This window comes from Dama dama, chromosome 12 (assembly GCF_033118175.1).
Source record: "Dama dama isolate Ldn47 chromosome 12, ASM3311817v1, whole genome shotgun sequence".
Lineage (NCBI taxonomy): Eukaryota > Metazoa > Chordata > Mammalia > Artiodactyla > Cervidae > Dama > Dama dama.
The window spans coordinates 59,320,463-59,335,993 of record NC_083692.1 but is presented as its reverse complement, the minus strand read 5'-3'; the positions used below and the strand labels follow the sequence as shown (position 1 = coordinate 59,335,993).

At 39.6% G+C, this 15,531-nt stretch overlaps 1 protein-coding gene across 1 annotated transcript; it reads left to right on the top strand.

The window, feature by feature from the left end:
• Positions 1 to 1,457: 1,457 nt before the first annotated feature.
• On the top strand, positions 1,458 to 5,050 carry ARF6 (ADP ribosylation factor 6). Its single transcript, XM_061157424.1, has one exon. The coding sequence runs from the start codon at positions 1,771 to 1,773 to the stop codon at positions 2,296 to 2,298; it is 528 nt and encodes a 175-aa protein (XP_061013407.1). The 5' UTR covers positions 1,458 to 1,770; the 3' UTR covers positions 2,299 to 5,050.
• The last annotated feature ends 10,481 nt before the right edge of the window (positions 5,051 to 15,531 follow it).

Below are 15,531 nucleotides of genomic sequence, written 5' to 3'. Positions count from 1 at the left end.
ACAGCATTTTCTTAAAAAAACCGAAACACTATTTTCCTGTTATTCCTTCCTTTGGTTTATTTCCAGCTTTCACTTAAACACATTACCAATAAACATCTGACACAAAAAGGTTTCCTGAAGTTTTATACAAACATTATACTTATTACTTAACCCTCAAATAGGGTTTGCGGACAGCAAAGTCAGTAGTGCACTCGGTTTAAACATGAGATAACTCAGTAAGGTTAAATGTTCAAATCGAGGCAACAGAAGTAGTCTTTCTAATTCTTAAAGTTGAGAATGAGTGGCTGGGTGAGAAGTTATTACTAATCACACTAAAAGATGATAATATTTACACATGAAAAATTATCACCTTCTAAAACGTTGAAAAAGCATGGAAACTGTTGATAATACTGTAATTTAAAAACACAGAACAAAAACGTGGACTGGTCCTGCCGAGATGTGTTAAGATTGGGCTCAAATGCCCCAAAGTCGGGCTTCAGAACAAACCCAAGCCCAGTAAAAGCGCCGCACTGACTGGCAGATTCCACGCGAACCACTTGCCTCCCACGTGCCTTTCAGGAAACGCACAGAACACGAGGGATAAAAGGAAGCCAAAGAGGGCCAGGGGAAAGGTAAAAACCGTGGCTAGGGCTTCCCGGGGAGACTGAGGGCTCCCGAAGGCTGGGGCAGGCCGGAGGCACCTCGCGGAGCATCAGGCGGGCACCGGGGTCTGCGAACAGGCCTGGAAGGAGCACGGGGAAGGCGTTCGTTGGGGGAGCGGGCAGTTCGTGGGCCCCACCCCTTGGAGCTCCGCAGAGGATCGGCTCCCCTGGATCGAGTAGGGGGGTGGAGGAAGTGAGAGCGCAGAAGAAAGAATGCACAGAGGAAGGCGTCGCTAGAGGAGCGACAGGTGGGAGCTAGTCAGAGTCCGAGGTTCGCGGGGGTGGGGGTTGGCCGCACCTGTGAGACCTCCGGGCCGCCGTAGCCCCGCCCCTCGCGCGTGGCGCCCCGACGCTTGGCGCGCGGGCCGCTCTCCTTACAGAGGTCGCTCTTGCCCGAACGGTCGGCTTCCCTCTGTTGCGCCTGCGTAGTCGGGAGGGGAAGTGAGGCGGTTTCCTCGGCGCCTTTTCCGGCGGCGGCAGCGGCAGAACTGGGAGGAGGCTGTGGAGGCCGGAGGGAGCCCGCGCGCGGGGCGGCGGCTGGAGGTAACCTCCTGGGCTGAGCTGGCGAGGCGGGCCCCCTCGGCCTCCACTCTCCTCTGGGGCTCCAGCAGTAACTCCTTTTTCCCTCTCTGTGTCTCTGCAGGCAGCGCACCGAGTTCCCGCGAGGATCCATGACCTGACCGGGCGCCGGAGCCGCGCTGCTTCTCGGCTGGCCTGGGTCGGTGGTGAGCGCGGTGGTCGCGGACCGGGGACCGGGCCGAAGGGCCGCAGTCTCCCGCGGCGGAGCCAGGAGAAGGCGGAGGAGCGGGAACCGCGGCGGCGCTCGCGCGGCGCCTGCGGGGGGAAGGGCAGTTCCGGGCCGGGCCGCGCCTCAGCAGGGCGGCGGCTCTCCCGGCGCAGACTCAGCGCCCCGGCGGCCGCGGCGCCTGGAGGAATCAAGTTGTGTGGTGGGTGATGCCCGAGTGAGCGGCGGCCCCGGGCCTCTGCCCAGAGGAGGCGACTCCCACGCAGGCCGCACGGGCGCCCTCGCGACTGGGAGGCTCCGTTTCTGTTTCGCGGCGGCGGCGGCGTTGTTGGCGGAGGGGACCCGGGACACCTGAATGCCCCCGGCCCCGGCTCTTCCGACGCGATGGGGAAGGTGCTATCTAAGATCTTCGGGAACAAGGAAATGCGGATCCTCATGTTGGGCCTGGACGCAGCCGGCAAGACAACCATCCTGTACAAGTTGAAGCTGGGCCAGTCGGTGACCACCATCCCCACTGTGGGTTTCAACGTGGAGACGGTGACTTACAAAAACGTCAAGTTCAACGTATGGGATGTGGGCGGCCAGGACAAGATCCGGCCGCTCTGGCGGCATTACTACACCGGGACCCAGGGTCTGATCTTCGTAGTGGACTGCGCCGACCGCGACCGCATCGACGAGGCCCGCCAGGAGCTGCACCGCATTATCAATGACCGGGAGATGAGGGACGCCATAATCCTCATCTTCGCCAACAAGCAGGACCTCCCCGATGCCATGAAACCCCACGAGATCCAGGAGAAACTGGGCCTGACCCGGATTCGGGACAGGAACTGGTATGTGCAGCCCTCCTGTGCCACCTCGGGGGACGGACTCTATGAGGGGCTCACATGGTTAACCTCTAACTACAAATCCTAATGAGCATTCTCCACCCATCCCCCGGAAAGGAGAGAAATCAAAAACCCATTCATAGGATTATCGCCACCATCACCTCTTTCAATTGCCACTTTCTCTTCTTTTGAATTTGAACTCTGGAGTTACAGTTCTGCGGTTTGGGGGAGGGGGTTAGGGATTTTCTTTCTTTCTTTTTTTCTTTTTGCTTTGCGTTAGGATGCTCCGATCTGACTTTTTGACATGAACACAAAGTGCTAGATGCTCTTGTTGACTTCCAGCAAATGGGATGGGGGAAATATAGCAGTTCTTGGTAAATTCCTTTATAATAATGGTTTGATTTTTTTATCTCAAGAGAATCTTCTTTTCCAATGTATGCTTTTTTCCTTTTTGCCCAGTTTCCTTATCACTTGCTGTAGATGGCTTATTTTGCATTCATGCAGACTATGTTGCAAGTCTGTTTCATCTAGTAAACTGAAAATTATTGCTTAATCAAACTGCCGTTTGTCTTTTATATTTAAGGCCTCCCCCCCCCCCCGCCCCTTATGAGTTCTGACTTTAACTTAGTAAATTCAAATGTGACCTTTTATATCTAAGACCAGTATAGTAAACTTAGCCCACAGTGGCAAATGATGAGTAATATCCTTGTAATATGTTCCAGTTGCACATCAGTATGTTAAACAGGTAATGTAAGAAGTTCTTTGAAATTTCAGCTATTAAGTTCTGAAACATACATCATGCATGAGTAAGGATAAAACTCAAGTTCCCCATTGCAAAGCTAACTTACACTGCATAAAACTATGAAAATATAACCTGTCAAGGATACAGATTTTTTTTCACTGCAAAGTTAGCAACTTTGCTGTATTTTCCCTCTTTTTTAACTTTAAAAACAGACTCTTCCAGAAAATGGAGCAATAATGGTGTATAACATACACAGATGAAATATTTGTAGATATTTTAAGTGACTTTTGGGCAAAACTGGAATATATCCTTTTACCATGTTTCAAATATCTAAGACCAGTAGATTTAAATTCCTGGAATGGTTACTTTGTTCATTAATAAATCATTTAACAATTCAAATTATATTCACCTTTTACCTAGTTGGAAAAAAAAAATCTCTTTCCACATTACAGCAACTGATTAACCTGAAGATGTCTTTTTTTTTTTTTTTAGTAAATGAGTGATCCATATCTCCATTAATTAGAACACTGGAAAAGATGTTTTATAAAAAAAGTTATTCTGTTGGGTTAACTCATGCAAATAGATATCCTGTTGGTTCAATTATACACTATCTCCTTTAAGGAAGGAAATGTGATGAATGAATGATGTGTAGACTTGAGGAATGACAAAGGGGAAGTAGGATGTAGAAGAAGAACCTACAGATGACAATGAATGTAAACTTATTTTTCTTCAACTGTAAGCAGTGTGCTTGCTGGTGATACCCAGATCTTAACAAGATTACTTGCTTAGCTGGTTAGGACCAGTAACTAGATTAATGAGACCACTATGATAATACTTTGAACCAAATGTTAATGCTTGATACAGAATAGTGTAGCAGCATCTGGTTCTTATATAGCCTTAAGGATTAATTGTAGAGATCCTTGAGGAATTAAAACTTAGGGAATTTCAGAAATGTAGATTGCAAATGCAGTTTACAGGAAAAGGTGAAGTGGGTTTTGTTTATGAGGGTGTCTGAAAACAAAAATTGAACGGGATATCATGGTATATGATTGGACAGTATTGGTCCTTCATGCTTTGGCCATATTGTATAATGGAGCTTTTACCAAAGATGTATGAGAAATATAAGGCTATAGAAAATTAACTCTTCAAAGTAAAACTCTTGACAAATGTTTTACTTAAAGCAGATGAGAAAAGGTGCTATGTTGTAGGCTCCTAATGGTGCAGAGGGATTTTTGAATTCAAAATGCAACTAAAGTATCAAGTTCTCAGTTTCACTTTAGTAGAAGTATCTCTGGAAATGAAGCTGACACACATCTAAGAACATTTTAGTTGCTTTTAAAATTCCCAAAGCTCCATCATACATTTAATTACTAGTGTTTTAAATGATTACATATAAGGTACATAAACATGGGTTATACAAATATCAATGTTACAGTAACATCCTGAAGTGACAAGCACAAAGGTATAAATGCCTAAACTGGAGGAAACTTGAAACCCTCATGTTAATTCTTAAATGTAGTATTTCTAACTTGTGACAAGACAGATTGGTAGGCAGCCATTTTTGTGTCTTAAAATAACTGGGGGCATAGTTAAAATTTTATACATCAAGTGATTGCTAAGGAATGTTGCAGGTGAGATGTGGTTATTTTTAGTTTATTTGAAATGTCTTAAGGTGGGGGGAGGAGGGGAAGCAAATATTTGAAATTTGGAAAACCCTAAACCGTTTGATAAGAGACTGTAATTTTCACTTACGTTATCTTTAAGGATATAAAAGGTTGATAAATTGGTGTAGTTAAATTGAGCCATAACCATTGGTGATCATGGGGACCGGTAATTAAGCCTGCAGAAAATAATTACAATCTAAGAATTTAAGAAATAAGATCCTGAAGATTTTGTTTAATTGCATCAATTTCTGTATTTTATGTGCATTTAAAAACTGCAGTAAGTTGAATGGGTTAATCTTGTCTAATATAAGTAAATGAGTCTGTAGACTGTGATCTCCCCAAACTAAAAAGTACAGTACTTGGAATTGTGTTCTTTATGGTTGTAGTGTTGGTAAAGCACTAATATGCAGAAAATAAAGGAATTACACAGTGCAGTTTCTCACGTTATGTTACTCGTTTGAACTAGATTAAGTGGGATGTGTGGTGTGTTGGGCCATGTTTTTCTCCAGGGATGTATGGTTTAACGTGACTTAATTTGGGAGTCATCTAGCCTTTGTAAGAAGAAAAAGAATCAGTTTGGTTCTTGTGATTCTGGCTATCAAGGAAGTTTTGTGCTGATTTAGTTCCTCCAAATTTAATCTGAATTTATGATAACTTTTAGGACACAGAAACAGTTGAAAAATTTAGAAAGTAAAAGTTCTATAGCAGTTTTTATTATGTTGCTTTTTTTTTTTTTTTTTTTAGAACAAATTGTGTCTCTTAAAGAATTGGCCTACAGCATAGTTTTAATCCTTGACAATTGACTTGGATTTTAGAAAGTTTGTCTTAAAAACCAAGACTGCTTGTCTTATAAGTGTGGCAGAATTGTAGCCCTTTAGAAAATAAAATAGATGAAGAATAACCTATAAAGGGTTTTTTAAAAACATCTTTTTTTGTGGGCATTCCTTCTTAGCAAGGAATAGTAGTATTCTACTATTCGTTTAGAATATCTTTGATATCTAGTATAGTTTTAACTCCCACATTAATATTATTAATGGCTATCAAGTATCAGAGATAGTGGTAGAGGATATTTTATATCTTAGTTTTTATGTTTTAATATAAGCTTAGAGATATTATAGCTGTTATGTGAATGGTGGTGAAGTTTACTGAATTCCCAAAGTTATTTCCTCCTTACCTTGCCAAGTATATATATGGGTGGTGGGAAGGCAGATTTTTCCTTAGAGGTAAAAATTGTAAAACCATGTTCAGCAATTAGAAATAATAAATCTAATCACTGAATATAATGTATTTGGAATATAATATTCACTAGAATCTTCTTTTGCTTTTTTTATGTTGAATGGTAAAGACAAAGTAGGAAGGGTTACAATATTATGAAATTTATAGAAAGGGAATGTTGGGAGATGGAGTGATAAAAGAGGCAAAGTAACTCTTCTCTCCCTGCTTTGCTAGACTTGAAAGTTGCCAGACTAGATAAGTGAGTTGAATGGGCAGGGAATACAGAGACGTGAGGTCAAAGAGGCGGAATAGATCCTATAGAGGGGTTTAGGAATAACAATTGAAATTTGTTAAATAAGTCAAAGTAATGGTAAACTTCCAGGGAATTAGTCTAGAAATAACCTTTCTTTGGCAGTAAGAAAATAACCTTTGAATTTTAAAATGTTTTATGACTGCCTTCATTTTGATATACAGTTGGCCCTGAATAACATGGGTTTGAACTGTTTGGATATGAGTGGGTCCACTTATACATGGGTTTTTTTTCCAGTAGTAAATACTACAGTATTACATAATCTGGAGTTGGTTGAATCAGCAGATACTGTGCAACTACAATATTATGCGAAGATTTGGATTTTCCATTGCACAGATGGTCAGTGCTCCTTACCTCCAAGTTGTTCTAGGATCAACTGTGTATTTCCTCCATGGTTTTTCTAAGTGTGTAAGTTTACTTATTGAGAGCCCACTGATGTGCCTGGCACTGTTCTAGGTACAATGAAGAAAAAAATATATATCAGTAGACAAAAATCTCCTTTATGGAATTTATATTGGTGTTGGGAGGTAGGACTGATAAAAATGTTAGGTGATATACTATGTACTACATAGTATGTTTTATATATATATAAATATATATATACATAGGGGACAGATAGGCATGTATCCAGAGAAGTACTCATTGAGAAGGTGACATTTGAACAAATATTTGAAGGCAGAAAAATTAATGAAATTGACAGTAACAAAAAGATAATATGTATAGTGTAAAACAAGGGTGGGGAAACTGGTCAAGGGCTAAGAATGTTTTTTTACATTTTAAAGGATCTTAAAAGACTGAAAAAAAAAAACCCAAATGTGAATATGTGACAGAGACAGTATCCTGAAAAGCCTTCAATATTTACTTATCTGGCCCTTGATTGAGAATGTTTGTTGACCCCAGATCTAAAGCCCTGTTTTTGGGGATGGTTTTTGACCACACTTCGAGGCTAGTGGGATCTGGGTTCCCAAACTAGGGACTGAACACTTGCCCTTGGCAGCGAAAACATGGAGTCCTAATCACTGAACCACCAAGGAATTCCCTAAAGCCCAAATTTAAAAGCATTACCAAAATATATAGCAAATCCCTCAAAAGACCATTGTTAAATGAGTCTAATCAAAACTTTAGGAAACAGCGGCACATGTAATTTACCACATTTGAACATGTAGTGATCTTTGAGAGGTATTTGAGTAGTCTAACCTGGGCTTTTTTCTTGCTGGATGAGTGTTTTTCAGTATCAGTTTTCACATTCTTAAAAATTTCATGAATCATTTCATTAAAAAATATTTCTCTTATTTTTATGGTAGTTTTACTGGTCTTTGGATATAAGTTAAGCATGCTTTTCGTATGAAGTGCCTTTCCTCCAGGTAACCTGGATTAGTTTGGAATAGTTCGATAACATCATTGAACTGTGGCTTTTATTCAGTTGGTATTATTCAAGTCCTGAATCCAGTATTTTTAATTATGAAACTTTGTAAGAGGAAGTGTTTTATTTGGACTTGGCAAATAATATAATGCAACGTATTTGGTTTCTTATTGTACTATTCACCTACCACAACCCTATTCCTCTAATCAATATAAATTAGGAAAAATAATTTACATGTGAATTATTACTTGCATAGAAAAATTGTTTTATACTATATACATAGTGGAATGTGGGAATTCCTAACTATCTTAAAAGAGAACCTAAAACAATTTAGGAGTTATGGAAGTAAGTTTTACAGAGGATATTTACAAGTGAGCTTTAAAAAATAAAAATACTTCTTGTTCATAGAAGGGTCTATGTGAAACTGGCTAGTCATAAGCATGAAAGCTGTTTCCCATTACATCTGAATAGACTGACCTCAGAAAGTCATAGGATGTAAGGGCAAAAGCCAAATTTGTTAAAGGAGTTATAGAAGCAAGGATCAGAACCTTTCAAGTTTGTTCTAATACAGCAAAGTGTTTTCTCTCCTGCAGATCTTTTTATTTCTAAAAATTAGTTTTATGAACAAGTCCTAAATTGGAGCTAGAGGGGCATGAAGAAATCAAATTGGAAAACATTCTAAGAATAATAAGAGTTAGCGTTTTTTGAATGTTTGCCATGTGCCAGGCATTGTTCTAAGCATTTCATGCGTATCTTCTTAATCCTTACAACGCCTTGGCAGAAAGGGCTCCCGTTTTATAGTTGAGAAAACTGAGGATTAGATCAGTTCAGTTCAGTTTAGCCGCTCAGTCGTGTCTGACTCTTTGCGACCCCATGCACCACACCAGGCCTTCCTGTCCATCACCAACTAGATAGCGTATGTTAATAAGTAGCAGAGACAGACTTTGGACTCAGATAGTCTATACTGTCCTGAGAATATAACTGAGGTGAACCACTGGTTAATAATGTACCTAAAATTTTGTGTGTGTTTACAGAAAGCTTATTCTGAGGAATATCCCATAATTTTATTTGGTCATCAACAGATTTTCAGTGCCTATATAATTTGAGTCTTCTGTATAGTGGCAAACATAGTATTGTATTAAACTCCAACTGAGAAAAAATTTTTTTCTGTAAAAATAACTTGTGAATACTTGCTGAATTGTGAATTTTGTAGATCATTGTGAAAAATAGGTAAACATTTTCAATGAGCTGATTATTGTATGATTATTTATATATAGACTCCTTTTGATTTAAGAAAGTTTTAGAAAATCCAGAGTGTACAATTTATATTGTCTTTACCTGATAAATTTATAACTATAGACATTTCAGGTATTAATACATGAATTTCTTGCTTTTTGTAACCTCACATATTGTGGGGTTTATTGAACACTGTATCCTCCTGACAGCAAGAGCCTAGAGTCCAGGGTCATCAAGGGTGCTTTATTCCTATACTTAGGAATTTAAGCTGGAACTTAAGAGTGAAAGTTGATAAAAAGTTGTAAAATGCCTTATTTAACAATCCTATTTTATTTCTCAGTAATTTCTATATGAGGTGGAAATTTAAGACTAGATAAGACACATATGAAATGTTCAAAGTAAGTAATGAAATACTTTATCAAATACTAGTTTTAGGAGAGAGATTATATTTTGTACTGGACCCACAAAGTCAGAGGAATAACAATATTACCACTTACTTCAAGCTTATTGTGTGCTAAGCACTGTTGTAAGTGAATTGATTATCTCAGTTAAAATAGGTAAGCAAGGGTACTAATCTACGTATAGTATTTGGGAGAATTTTCAGTACAAATAATCCCAAATCATATACTAAAAATTGTTATTTATCTGAAATTCCAATTTAACTGGCTGACCTATATTTATCTGCCGCTTTACACGTATGTTAATGTGGAGGGAGAAGGAATTAGATTGTGATCCTTAATCTTAAAAGATAATGATAGCATCATTGATAGAAAGCAGGATACACAGCAGCTTTGAATAGAAACAGTTTGATAATCAGGTAAAGTGTCTCATTTATAATTTGAATGAAAAGAGGTTGAATCTGTGAGGCGTACTCTTGTAACTATTCTCTCTTAGAGCAGTGCTGTCCAATATAAATATATTGCTAGCCACATATATGATTTTAAGTATTTTAGTTGTCACATTTTAAAAAGTGAAAATAAACAGTGAAATCAATTTTAGCAATATGTTTAACTCAAATATATCAAACATATTATTTCAATGTCACTAGTATAAAATAATTGTTACTAAGATAATTTCACCTTTGTTTCACACAAAATCCTCAAAATCCAAGAGTATGAAATACTGTATACTTAAAGCACATCTCATTTAGGACTAGCCACATTCCTGTACTCAGTGACCTCATGTGGTTAGTGGCTACTGTAATGGACAGTTCATTTTTAGAGTACAGTTATTTCTTCTTGATACCATGCTTATAATTTCAGTAACTGCATTAGAGGGTACCAGTTAAGTGTCATTGAGATATGATAAGCTTTCTCAGCCAGGGGTTGACAACCAATGTCCACAAGTCAAATCTGGCCCACTGCCTGCTTTTGTAAATAAAGTTTTATTGGAACATAATCATGGTCATTTATTTGTGTACAGTCCATGGCTGCTTTTGCACAGCGACAGCAGAGTTGAGTAGTTAGGGCAGAGACCATATGGCGCACAAGGCCTTTACTACCTGGCCCTTAATAGAAGTTGGCAAATACCTTTTAGGTCCCAGACTAAAGTTCCAAGGATAAAACCCATACTTTATACATTTAAATGAGTTTTCAGAAAGAAAGAATATTGAAAGAGCTAAAAGATAATGTATATATTAATGCATTTATTAAGCAAGCATTCATCTACTAGGTTCCAGGCACTGCACTAGGCTCCGTAGCTGGAATGAATAAATGTCTTTAATCTTCAAGAAGGTCACAGTTCAGTTGAAAATAAATACACACAGTTAATTACAAAGATGTGTTATGGTAGATGACTCATTGACTGCACACCAGGGAAGCACCTTCCTCTGACTGGGGAATGGGTGGCTTCAGAAGAAGAGGATCGTCTGAGGTGAGTTTTTTTTTTTTCTTTTTTTCTTTTCTTTTTCTGAGGTGAGTTTTAAAGGACAAATAGCAGTTACTCAGATAAGCAAAAGCTGGTTGACATTTTAGGCAGAACAGTTATGTGCAAAACCCCAAAAGTGTTAACCATCACCTTCTGGAATTTATGGTTTGTTAGGTCTAGGAGCATAGCGTGGACTGGTGTGAGATGAAGATGGAAAGATGATGAGGGGCTGGATCATGAAGTGCCTTTGGTTTTTTGAGGAACTTTGGATTCTATAATTTGGGTACTAGGAAAAAGCTGTGAGATTTTTAAGCACAAAACTGCCTAAAATTTACACTGTAGGGAGCTCACCAAATACTGTATAAAAGATGAATAAAGCTCCTAGGCTGGAAATCTACTGTATAGACTAGATGAGATAGAATTTCCTAGTTGAAGCAGTGGCTGTGATGGTGGAGAGGAGAGGATCCATTTGAGAAATCCTTGAATGGCATTTTGTAACATATGGTCTCTGGCACCCTGACCACAGAAGATAATACTTGGGAAAAGGGGCTTCCAAGTTATTTGGGAAACGCTTCAGATTGTATCTGCATTTGGGATTCACAAGACTCTTTAGCAGTATATTGAAGATTCTTAGAAGTCCTGCCTTAACCCAGCATTTCCCAAACTCATTTGATGCCACACCCCAATATTTAAAAAAAGACAACAACAAACAGTCAAGGGTCCCAAGGACTGTAGTTTGGGAAACCCTATTTTAGAGACAGAATAAATGAGTTTGGGCCAACCAAATGAGAGGAAGAAGAGAAAAATTTTGCATGCGTGACTACTAATGAAAGTTTTATATTTGTAAAAGTACAGCTGGAAAAGAACAAGTTTAAGGGGAGGAAGGAGATGACATACCCAGATTTGACAGCAAGTTTTAGGTGCCTATGGTATGGACATTTACATGGAGATGTCCAGTCTACATCCAGCTAGGTTAGGAGACATCTAGATTACAGATAGACGTTTAGGAATTAGCTTGTAAGTGGTTTTTCAAACCAAAGATGCTAGTGAGATTTCCTGGGAGTAGGAAGAATAAAGGGCAGAGAATAGAACACCTCCCTGGGGACCACCAATGTTTAAGGGATGGTTAGAAGAAGAGGGTGTTAACAGACGAGACTGGGAAGACATGGGTCAGAATATCAATGACATCATATCCTACAGGGAGATCAAGAATGGTGAAGTTCAAAATGACTTCTTTAGAACTGACATTAGAAAGTCATTGAGATCTTCCTTAGATAAATTTGAGTGAAGTGGTTAGAAACTACTTTGCAACAAAAAAGACAGGAGATAATAGAGAAGCTGGAGATGAAGGGATGATAACACTTTAATACAAGAGGGTCATTTAATTTTCAAAACATTATTTAGGTAGGTAGGTCTTGATTATTAACGGTGGAGTGGGGAATGAAGAACGTGTGCTCCCTACCACCTGTTTCCTAGAGGGAAGGGAAAATTGAAAAAAGAAACCGTTTGGAAAACATTCACCTTAATTCCTGTGAAAGTGAAAGTCACTCAGTCGTGTCTGACTCTTAGTGACCCCATGGACTATACAGTCCATGGAATTCTATAGACCAGAATACTGGAGTGGATAGCCTATCCCTTCTCCAGGGGATCTTCCTGACCCAGGAATTGAACCAGGGTCTCTGCATTGGAGGCAGATTCTTTACCAACTGAGCTATCAGGGAAAACCTTAACTCCTGTAAAATACTTTTTTTTTTTTTTAGCTTAGTTGGAGCTCTCTTCTTGGAAATGCAGTGACCATGCCCAAGCAGTCCTAGTCCCACTGTAATTACAAATGTGATGGTGGTATCCCAATCTCAGAAATGTGAAGAGTAAGCCATGGTGGCTCTGACTTGTCCAGGAAATCATAGCAATTAGTGATGTAGCTGAGATTAGGTGCAAAATTTATTTGTATTTGGCAATTATATGGCCATGGAGTGAAATTTAAAAGAGTTTCTAATTTGTAGACATCATGATTGACCTAATCCCAATTTAACTAAAATATAGTTACAAATTTATTAGGAAATTTAAGATTTGCGGGATTCCCTGGTGACTCAGTGATAAAGAATCTGCCTGCCAATGCAGGAAACATGGGTTCGATCCCTAGTCTGGGAAAGTCCCACATGCTATGGAGCAACTAAGCCGGTGCGCCACAACTATTGAAACTCATGTGCCCTAGAGCCTGTGCACCACCACAAGAGAAGCCACTGCAATGAGAAGCCCCTGCTCCCTGCAACTAGAGAAAAGCCTGAGCAGCAATGAAGACCCAGCACAGCCGAAATAAATAAATAATTTTTTTTTTTTTTTTTAAATTGCAAGCTGACAATACTGCCTGTCACAATCAGTTCTGAATTTCACGGTATTTCTTCTGCAGTGATTTAGGAGTTAGAGGTAAAAATCCTACAGGATGAAAAAGTATAGTATTAAATAATTTTATTGAATTACACATTATTGAATTACACATTATTGAATGGTTATTGTGTACCTGCCAGTGTGCAATAGGCTTTAAATGTTGTCCTCACAACAGACTAGCAACATAAGTGGTGTTATCTTTCATTTTACAGGTAAGAAAGTTACTGTATAAAATTCAAGTAATTTGCCCATGATACCACAGCTATTAAATGGGAGAGCCTATATTAACACTCAAGTCTTATTGACTTTGAAGCAATAGGCTTTAGGAGGGGAAGGTTCTAACAAACTGCAATAATTTTCTTTTTTTTTTCCAACATGGAATCCAGTAATACATGGTGGCAGTCATCCAGGAGATCTGTCCATCATTAATCCAACTTATCAGGGGCTTGTGGGTGCTCCTGGAGGTAAAACAACTTTTGAAAGGGCAGGGATTGTTGGAAGTGTATGAGCAGGGAGCTTCCCTCCAAAGAGTGAAAAAGTTGGCAATTTTAAATAACTCCCAAACATTCTTCTTTATATATCCACTATCACCTGTGGGCCTGGTTGACAAGAAAGGCTTTGGGGTAAACGGGGGCATGGGGCGGGAGGGGTGCCATAGATGGTGAGGAGGAAAAGGCCTTCTTCTCTCTTGCTGCTGCTGCTGCTAAGTCGCTTCAGTCATGTCCAACTCTGCAACCCCACAGATGGCAGCCCACCAGGCTCCGCTGTCCCTGGGATTCTCCAGGCAAGAACACTGGAGTGGGTTGCCATTTCCTTCTCCAATGCATGAAAGTGAAAAGTGAAAGTGAAGTCGCTCAGTCGTGTCCGACTCTTTGGGACCCCATGGACTGCAGCCCACCAGGCTCCTCCGTCCATGGGATTTTCCAGGCAAGAGTACTGGAGTGGGGTGCCATTGCCTTCTCTGTCTTCTCTCCTACTTTATGTTAAATAAGGTGACCCCAACTTGTTTTCCCTGATAACTCAGTTGGTAAAGAATCTGCCTGCAATGAAGGAGACCCCTGTTCAATTCCTGGGTCAGGAAGGTCCCCTGGAAAAGGGATAGGCTATCCACTCCAGTAGTCTGGTCTGGAAAATCCTGGGTCCCAAAGAATTGGACATGACTGAGTGACAGTGACTTTCACTTTTTCTTCCAACTTGGTTTGAACTATATACCTCTATATGCCCCTGGTTAGGGGGTGGTTTGTAAGCTGTTGTTCTTCAGCAGCAGCATCAGTACACACGGTTTCTGAACTCTGTGTGGCTGGCTAGTCTTGCCCTTACTTGGGGAGGAGGAGCCAGATGTATTGGTTTTTGCTGTGAATTTGGCCAGGAGTTCTGGGCGTGTGTAGACGTGCCTTTGTGTATTTGCGTTAATTCTCTTCATCTGTCTTTGTGGGTCTCTACTTTGTATTAGCTAAGCTCATGAACATGTTATTCATCAGGAACTCAACATTTGAGGTATATAAATCTTTAAAGAATACATGGAGAAATGAGATGAAGCCCAGGTTTATTTTCAAAGGTTTGTGCAGGGTAGCAGAAAGATGCACATTTTAATGAAATCATCTTTGTGCCAGTGACATATTTAAGAGGTGGAAAAAACACCTCTGCATTTTTTCAATAACTTTTGGGAAAATCCACGTAGTGTGTTTGAGCACTGTTAATTATATAATAGGACTTTAATATCAAAAGTATGTAAAATCTTGTAGACAGACTTCGTTTACTTAAAAGATTATGATATGTTAGCACAGGAAAGCTAGCTGTTTAGTGGTAGAGGTTTATTCCCCTCCCCTCCCCCATACTGAATTAAAAGTGGAAGGGGGAGGGGAGGGCAAGGCACTGTTAAAGCCAGAAGGTTGAATCATCTAAGGAAATGAGTCAGTGGCTATGAACCATAACTTTCCTTTTTCTGAGGCTTTGACTTTGAGAGCTTAATGTTGAATTATTTTAAAAAAATCTTCTTCCATGCTATAAGTAAATTTAAAATTGAAGTTTTTAAAAAATAACTCTTTTAATATTAGTATTTGGGATTCATTCATTTTTTCAACACATTCACTGGTGTCAAAAATAGTAGTTAATACCTCAAACTAAAAAAAAGTACATAGTGATCTGGTAGTAAAGTGTCACTTCAGTCAGTATCTTTGTATTTATATTTAGCTCAAGGTAACCAATAGTGATTCTTAAACTACTTTTAAAGCAAGATTTTTGAGGTTAATACCTAATGACTCATTTGTAGACTTAACAGGACAAACCTGGGACACTGGTAGTTATTGACAGATTGTATTTTCATCTGATACACTCGAGTTTTTTCCTAGACCATGAATTGTTCCTTGGGAACCTTAAGTCTATATCTGAAATGAACACATTGTATTATGGCTTATTTTTGAAATTTAAAAAATCTGAACTGTAATTCACTTCATGGCAAATAGATGGGGAAACAGTGGACAGAGTGGCTCCAAAATCACTGCAGATGGTGATTGCAACCATGAAATTAACAGACG